The sequence below is a fragment of the Portunus trituberculatus genome, unplaced genomic scaffold, assembly GCF_017591435.1.
Source record: "Portunus trituberculatus isolate SZX2019 unplaced genomic scaffold, ASM1759143v1 PGA_scaffold_488__1_contigs__length_8699, whole genome shotgun sequence".
In the NCBI taxonomy this organism is placed as follows: Eukaryota; Metazoa; Arthropoda; class Malacostraca; order Decapoda; family Portunidae; genus Portunus; species Portunus trituberculatus.
The window spans coordinates 1-7,936 of NW_025541656.1; the positions used below are offsets into that span (position 1 = coordinate 1).

The 7,936-nt window shown below is 46.7% G+C and overlaps 2 protein-coding genes and 1 non-coding gene across 3 annotated transcripts; 2 read left to right on the forward strand and 1 right to left on the reverse strand.

The window, feature by feature from the left end:
- The first annotated feature begins 6 nt into the window (after positions 1 to 6).
- LOC123500796 (histone H2A) lies at positions 7 to 638 on the forward strand. The gene has a single exon (XM_045249403.1). The coding sequence runs from the start codon at positions 104 to 106 to the stop codon at positions 473 to 475; it is 372 nt and encodes a 123-aa protein (XP_045105338.1). The 5' UTR covers positions 7 to 103; the 3' UTR covers positions 476 to 638.
- Positions 639 to 2,111: 1,473 nt separating this feature from the next.
- On the reverse strand, positions 2,112 to 2,531 carry LOC123500797 (histone H4). Its single transcript, XM_045249404.1, has one exon. It carries the CDS (start codon positions 2,470 to 2,472, stop codon positions 2,161 to 2,163), a length of 312 nt encoding a protein of 103 aa, XP_045105339.1. The 5' UTR covers positions 2,473 to 2,531; the 3' UTR covers positions 2,112 to 2,160.
- A 4,498-nt stretch (positions 2,532 to 7,029) lies between these two features.
- On the forward strand, positions 7,030 to 7,148 carry LOC123500798. Its single transcript, XR_006673463.1, has one exon. It is a non-coding gene; the product is annotated as a 5S ribosomal RNA (ribosomal RNA).
- Positions 7,149 to 7,936: the final 788 nt, after the last annotated feature.

The window sequence follows — 7,936 nt, forward strand, 5'->3', positions numbered from 1 at the left end:
CACAACACACCGACTCGCTCCCGCAGCTGACGGAGTGTTACTTGCTAATAATACTACCACTACTACTTGTTAATCCCACCTACTACTACCACCACTACTCGCCATGTCCGGACGCGGCAAAGGAGGAAAGGTGAAGGGAAAGTCAAAGTCCCGTTCCAGCCGTGCTGGACTCCAGTTCCCGGTCGGCAGGATTCATCGCCTCCTGAGGAAGGGCAACTACGCCGAGCGAGTGGGGGCTGGCGCCCCCGTGTACCTTGCAGCGGTCATGGAGTACCTGGCCGCCGAAGTCCTCGAGCTTGCCGGCAACGCCGCCCGCGACAACAAGAAGACTCGCATCATCCCGCGTCACCTGCAGCTGGCCATCCGGAACGACGAGGAACTTAACAAGCTCCTCTCCGGGGTCACCATTGCACAGGGTGGCGTGCTGCCAAACATTCAGGCTGTGCTCCTTCCCAAGAAGACCGAGAAGAAGTAAATCCTCTCCTCCTCAATATCATCACCAACAAGTATATACATCCGGCTCCTCTTCGGAGCCACACATTGACACATCTAGAGAATTGAATAGACTATAGTGTTAACCATGATATTAATAATAATGATGGTATATATTTTTTTGATAATGAATGATAGAAATGCTATTGGTAGAATTTTTTTTTCTCTTTATTTTTTTTTTGTTCCGGCCTGCAGCGCTGCAAAAAAAAAAAAAAAAAAAAAAAAAAAACGCCTTGCGCTGAGCAAATTATGGGATTAGGGCCCGTGTGTCAATGAGGACCTTGCTTCCCGCACACGCCCCTCTCTCTGTCTTGCTCTCTTGCTTCCCTCCTGGCTGGTAGGTAGCTAGCGGGACAGGGATCAATTAACGCGGTCGGTCACTTTGACCTGTGATCTCACTCGGCAGTCATCCAAGAGATGCGGATTAAACGTTGTCAAGTATTGCTGTGTTTGCAAAACAAACAATGCGAAATATGTTCAAAGATAAACAAGAAGCTTACTCCAACTTGCCTTTTCTTTTTTTTTTTTTCTTTTCTTTTCTTTTAGAGCATCACAATGTATATAATACAACACCGTTCAATTACCAAGTATTAAGTACCTACCTGACTTAAGGTGCGTATTGGTGCGTGCAAGTGTCCCCTCTCTTGCTTCCCTCCTGGCTGGTAGGTGGTAGGTAGGGACAGGGAGGGAGTGAGTGAGTGACCCATGGATTAACGCTTTCACTTTGACCTGTGATCTCACTCGGCGGTCATCCCCGAGAGGGGAGGGCGCGCGGATCAAACGATGTCAAGTATTGCTGTGTTTGTTTGCAAAAACAATGCAAAATATATTTAAAGATAAACAGAAACTCTCTCAACTTTTTTTTTTTTTTTTTTTCTTTAAGGTGTGCGTATTGGAGTGTGACAGCGCTGCAGGCCGGAAAATTCCCGGCAGGAACAAAAAAAAAAAAAAAAAAAAGATCTCCATACAAGTAAGCGGTCAGACCATAGTGGATAAGGTGGTGGACGTGGGATCGGGCAGACAGACAGACGTTCACGCGTCGGCTCGAAAGAATCACACCACACACCGTTTTGAAGGTATGTCAGTCGGCGAGGGGGATTTAATGAAAGGTACCTACCTACCTACATGTCACCGCGGTACCCAGGTTCTATCTAGGTGGCTACACCAAAGATGATGATGATGATGATGATGATGATGATGCGCTTCGGTGTTGATATGGACCCTCCCTCCTTGTATGGGTACCACTATAAAGAAATAAAATTGCCTGCGCCACTAATGGGCGGAAGCTTAACAAACAAACAAACAAACAGCACCTGTAGCAGCGGTTGGTGTCTGACCTCACATCACTTAGTTGATAATCCTTTCTCTTTCATTTGATTTACCTTTGAGTGATAAAACAGAGAGGAAAACAAATAGAAAGAAAGGAAAAGAAAAAAAGAAAGAAAAGGAAAAAAAAAAAAAAAAAAAAACACACACAAATTGTAATAATGACGTAAAGAGTAGGGACAACACTTTTACTTGGAACAACCATAGTCCTAGTAGTGTTAGTCTATAACTTTTTCCTTCTCTTCATTTGTGTGGACCTATAAAAGGTCCGGGATATGTTGACTCTTTTCTTATGGTGCTTTTGCAGTTGCTGTTGTTGACACCAAATTCCAGACACCAGATTTAACCGCCAAATCCGTAGAGGGTACGTCCCTGACGCTTGAGGGCGTAGACGACGTCCATGGCAGTGACGGTCTTGCGCTTGGCGTGCTCGGTGTAGGTGACGGCATCCCTGATGACGTTCTCGAGGAACACCTTTAGCACCCCACGAGTCTCCTCGTAGATGAGACCGGAGATGCGCTTGACGCCGCCTCGGCGAGCCAACCGACGGATAGCGGGCTTGGTGATGCCCTGGATGTTGTCACGCAAAACCTTACGGTGACGCTTGGCTCCTCCCTTTCCAAGTCCCTTGCCTCCCTTGCCGCGGCCAGTCATGGTGACAGATGATGAGGCGCTGCTGCGAGTAGTAGTAGTAGTGATACGATGTCTCGCTCACGAGTGTGACTCGCATTTTTGAACAGAACAGAACAGAATCAGAAAAGGAAAGATGGGGAGGGGGAAGTGGGGACAGAAGAAGAATAGATGGGTGATAAGAAGGGAGCTTCAGTAAGAGGGTAAAGTCACTGGGGCTTGACCCAGGCGCAAGATGGACTTTTGTGGTTACTGAGCGCTACGTCTATTATAGAAGTTCTTTATAAGAATGAGATGGACGCGGCAAGGGAGGCCGGCACCAGACCAGGGGAGCCAAGCAGAGCGCATTACTACCGAGCACGCAAGAGCAGAGGACCGCCAATGCCATGGACGAGGGCGACGCACCCACACGGAAGTGGCGGCCAAATCTTTTCGTCTTCAGTGCAAACAACAAACACCGTGAAGCAGGAAGAGTGAAGTACGTGATAGTAGGAGGGAAAGGATGACACATAGAGAGGATGGGGTGAGAAGTACTTCCGTATAGCGGAGGGACCTACAGTTTTACGTGGGTTCCGAACCACGGATAGTAGTAGAATTGGTGATTTGGGGTTGTAGGATATGTTTTAACTTTATTAGCGAGGTTGGTGAGGGGGGTTATGAATATTTTATTTGTGATTAAATGCATGTGATGAATGGATATTGGTGTTTGGTGGTGTCCGCCGGGAGTGGTCCGGTCCTGGAGTATCACCCTGTTCTGGGGATATCAACCTGCTATGGATATAAGTAAAGGATTAAAAATGTCAATTGGATGGAGATGGTTTGTTTTGTGAGGGTGGATGACGTGACGGCGAGATGACCGAACAGTTCCGCGTCCTCTGTGGAGGTGATGAAAATGTTCCCGCGTTTTGTGCGTTCACAGTACCTTCCATCAGTACTGGCCCCTCCATAACAGACGCGGGGGGGTGCCGCTGCCGGAACGTCATGTAGACGGCCGGGGGGCCCCATTGCCGCGCCGTCAGAGGGAGGGGTGCGGTTGTTCTCGTCATTCGCCCAGCATTGGCCGCTCCCAACTACCTCTGTGGAGGTGATGAAAATGTTCCCGCATTTTGTGCGTTCACAGTACCTTCCATCAGTACTGGCCGCTCCGCAGTAACAGACACAGGGGTGCCACTACCGGAACGTCATGCAGACGGCCGGGGCCCCATGCCGTGCCGTCACTGGGAGGAGCGGTAATGCTGTCCCCGACCCTTGGAGGTGGTCCGGTGCCCCTTAAAGCCTAGGCTGCGAGACGGAAAAATAATGCATAAAACAAAAGATGAATACAAAGCCATAAGACAAAAATATGAAAACACCACTAGGCGTTGGCACGCGGGCCCACTCCGTAGGAAGGGGCATGTGATGGGGTGTGGGTGATGCCACTCTGACACCTGGAGTGGTACTGTTAGTAGTAAAGATAAGTGAGAGGAGAGTGTGAAAGGAAGTGAAAGGAGGATGGATGGAGAGAAAATAAAATAAGGTTTGTTAGTGAAGAAGTGATAGGGAGGATGGATAGGAGTAGGAGTTAGTTAATAAGAGGGAGTGAAAGAAAGGTGAGATGAGAGATGATGAAAGAGGGGAAGAGGAGTCCGTTATCTGTAGATAGGATCAGGAGGTTCATCTGTGGGGTCAAGGAGGGTGGTGTGGGGTAGACGTCTGTGTGGTCGTGGAAGGTTTTTCAGGAAGTTGTATGTGTCTGTGTGTCTGTCTGGAAACGTGTTTAGTTGTTTGTTTATTCTGTTGTAGAGTGTGATGTTTAGTGGTAGGATGTTGGACTCCTCATGAAGAGATGAAGAGGTCCGGAAGTCGAACCACTTCGTTCCAAGTGCGAAACGAACTGCTCGGTTCTGGACCTTTTGTAGTTTTTGAAGATTGGAAGGGGCTGAGAGAGACAAGGCAAGAGGGCAGTATGTTATTAGAGGAAGAATAAAAGCTTTATAAAGGTGAAGTTTCAGCTTAGAAGTACTGTCGCGAAAACGTTCCAAGTTGCTCAGGGCCCTGAGGCAGTGGCGACTTTTTACTTATATGGGTATGAAATCTAAGGTGATTGTCGATGGTGAGGCCAAGGACAATGTTGACTTTGCTTATTGGGATGGGTACAGGGTTTGGAAAGTTTTATAAAGTGAAATTTGGCGGGGCGTTTTGGATTTGGTGTTAAAGTAGGTAACCTTAGATTTTTCTGGATGGGAGTGAATGCGCCATTCTAGCTCCCATAAGCTTGTGGTTGTTAACTCTTCTTGAATTTTGTCAGTAAGGCGATCTAACGTTCTGGCGCGCGCCAATTGTGTTACATCGTCTGCATATTGAATTGTTAAGGAATCATTGTGGGTGGGACGGGGTAGGTCGGCGGTATACATGTTGTAGAGGGTGGGAGAGAGACGGAGCCTTGTGGGACTCCGGCCTGGGGAGAAATAAGCGGAGAAGACGCCCTGGTGTCTGATTCTAGTTTCTCGCTCGTCCAAGAAACTGCACAGGATTTTTGGGTTAGGGGGTAGATCAAAGTTATTGCAAATTTTGTATTTTAATCCTGTGAGCCAGACTGTATCGAAAGCTTTTTTCACGTCTTTTGTCACTAGTGCAGATTTATAATAGGGCGAGTTTCCATCTAAATACGTGATAATACTGTTAAGGGCGTCTTCGGTTGAAGCATTACTACGAAAGCCGAATTGCTGGGGACCCAGCAATTCGTTGCTTTCGAGGTATGATCTTAACCTTTGATTAATTAACCGCTCGAAAGATTTACCGAGTATTTCCAGCAAGCTTATGGGGCGATAATTTTCAGGGAGATGTAAATTTTTGCCGGGCTTCGGGATGAGTGTTATGTTAGAAATTTTGAATGGTTTTGGGAAGTACCCGGAGGAAAGGGAGGCGTTGAAAATTTTTGTGAGGCTGGTTATAATTTCTGGGGGAAGATTTTTTACCATTGGCCAGGTTATACCTGTTGGCCCGGGTGCCCGTTTTGGGGTGTGCCTGAGCATCTTGGAGACATCCTCCTCCTCAAAGGGTGTTGTGAGATAGTGGTTTGGATCTAAGCGTGTTAGCTGTGGTGTGTTGTGAGGCAGCGTATTTTCTAAGTGTTGTTGTACGTGTGTTGTGATGTTGTTGATGTGTTCGACACTGGGCCCGTAGGCAGGGAGAGGGTGAGGATGGAAGATGTTTTGCCAGTGTGTTTTGAATGTGTCGGCTACCTGGGCTGGGTCAGAGATGCGCACGCCGTCCACTAGGAGATACTGAATCTCTCCCGCTGGCATCCCTCAGCCTGTGCACCATGTGCCAGAACTGAATGGGGTTTTGGCAGCGGGCTCCGTCCAAACGGGAGACCATAGTTCTCCAGTGGGCGCTGTGGTCATCTAGCAAGCTGTTTATGATGTGTCTGCGGAGGATGTGTGTGTCTGTGTGGTTTTGAAAAAGCGTGTTTTGTAACAGATTTGTAGTCTCTGTGTTCTGATAGAGGGTCTGAAGTCAATGTGGATTTTGTGGTGTTTTTTGGATGTGTCTGTCGGCTGATGTTATGATGTCGTTGTGAAGTCGCTCAAGGGCCCTGTCTATCTGTGTGTGTGGTAGGCCCTCGAGATGTGGTGTTTGATGTATGTCTGCAAGTGTTTCCTTGAAATGTTCCCAGTTAGTGGATCGGTAATCAGGGATGGGGTGGGAAGGAATAGAGATGGGGTTGGAGGATATTTTAAGGATGAGGGAACGTGGTCTGAGCCACAGGGTGGTCCGTGGGAGATGTGGTGATGGAAGGGTAAGGACTGGCGGTTGGAGAGGATGAGGTCGGGTCTGCCAGATCCATGATTGGTGAAGCAGGTAGGAAAATCTGGGCCAAGGAACCGGAGGCGTTTGAGTTGTGTGAGCATGAGGAGTTCTTGTCCGTGTCTGTTGTTGCTGTTGTGACGAAAGGCTGTGTGTGTGGCGTTGAGGTCAGCTAAAACGAGACTGTCGCATTTTGCCTCGCGGTAATATATATATGGAGCAGGTGCCTTCCCGGTTGTAGTAGGGTAACAATATTTCCTGTTTTTCCCACTTGATCCAACATCGCTGGGTCATACGAACACGGTCTCCGTCTCGTCGTTGACCCTCGGACCACGCATCCGAGACGTACAACCGAGAGGCAAGCAAGAAAACGGCGTAAAACCAAATAATATCGAGTCGGAGGAGGTGCCAGATTTTCCAGCCAGCGGCATGCATGCAGCGAGCAACAAGCCAACCAGCCAGCCAGCCACAGAGGAGGCAGACTGAGTCTGTGTCAGAATAATAATAATAATAATAATAATAATAATAATAATAATAAGAAGAAGAAGAAGAAGAAGAAGAAGAAGAAGAGAAGAAGAAGAAGAAGAAGAAGAAGACAGACAGACAGACAGACAGACAGACAGACAGACAGACAGACAGACAGACAGACAGACAGACTGACTGAGAGATTAATCCAATAGGGAAACGATATTAAACCAAGAAACACCTAGAAAGGACTTGATTCACAGGGTATACGGAGTATAGTAGGGCAAGCCAGGAAGAATTTAAAGGGCCTAAAATCTCACATCGAGTGCCAACGACCACACCACGTTGAACACACCGCTTCTCGTCCGATCAGCGAAGTTAAGCAACGTTGGGTCCGGTTAGTACTTGGATGGGTGACCGCCTGGGAACACCAGATGTTGTTGGCATTCCATTATTTTTCATTTATCTATTTATTTATTTATTTTTATTATTATTATTATTATTATTATAATAATAATAATAATAATAATAATAATAATAATAATAATAATAAGAAGAAGAAGAAGAAGAAGAAGAAGAAGAAGAAGGTTTGATTTGTCTATTCTTATATTGTTTTACCTGCTTATTTTATTCTTTGTTAATTCATCCATTTATTCTTGTACTACCTCGTGCCTGGATTACCAGACAAAACTGTGTATTCTAAACACACATGAATAGGAGAGGACTCGAACTGACATTTTTTTTTTCTCTCCTATAGAGAAATTGCATCGAACCGCTAGCCTAGCTTGGTGCCGGGGGGGGGAAAGGGGGGATAAGAATGACCACCTGCACGGACGTGTGCTGTGCTCTGTCGAGCTTGGATATTAACCATTGAAGTCTGAAGAAGAAGGAAAAAAAAAAAAAAAAAACCTAGAAAGTCACTGCAGCGGCTGTGGGAGGAGGAAAGACGCAAGCCGTCAGACTAACCGTGACACACGACACGCTAATAAATACGCACACTATAGTCTGACCATTTTTATGAAGATCACTTAGGCGTTGGCGTTTTTCCTGCCTGCGGCGCTGTCACACGTGTACCAATACGCGCCCCAAGTCAGGTACTTAATACTTTTTAACTGAATGGTGTTGTAGTACATATACATTGTGATGCTCTAAAGAGGCAAGTTAGAGGAATTTGTGTTTATTTTAAATAAATTTTGCATTGGTTTTGCAAACGCAACAACAATGCTTGACAACG

Bases quoted from the DNA above. Each gene is read 5' to 3' on its own strand.
- LOC123500796 (XM_045249403.1), top strand. From the start codon at position 104: ATGTCCGGACGCGGCAAAGGAGGAAAGGTGAAGGGAAAGTCAAAGTCC.
- LOC123500797 (XM_045249404.1), bottom strand. From the start codon at position 2,472: ATGACTGGCCGCGGCAAGGGAGGCAAGGGACTTGGAAAGGGAGGAGCC.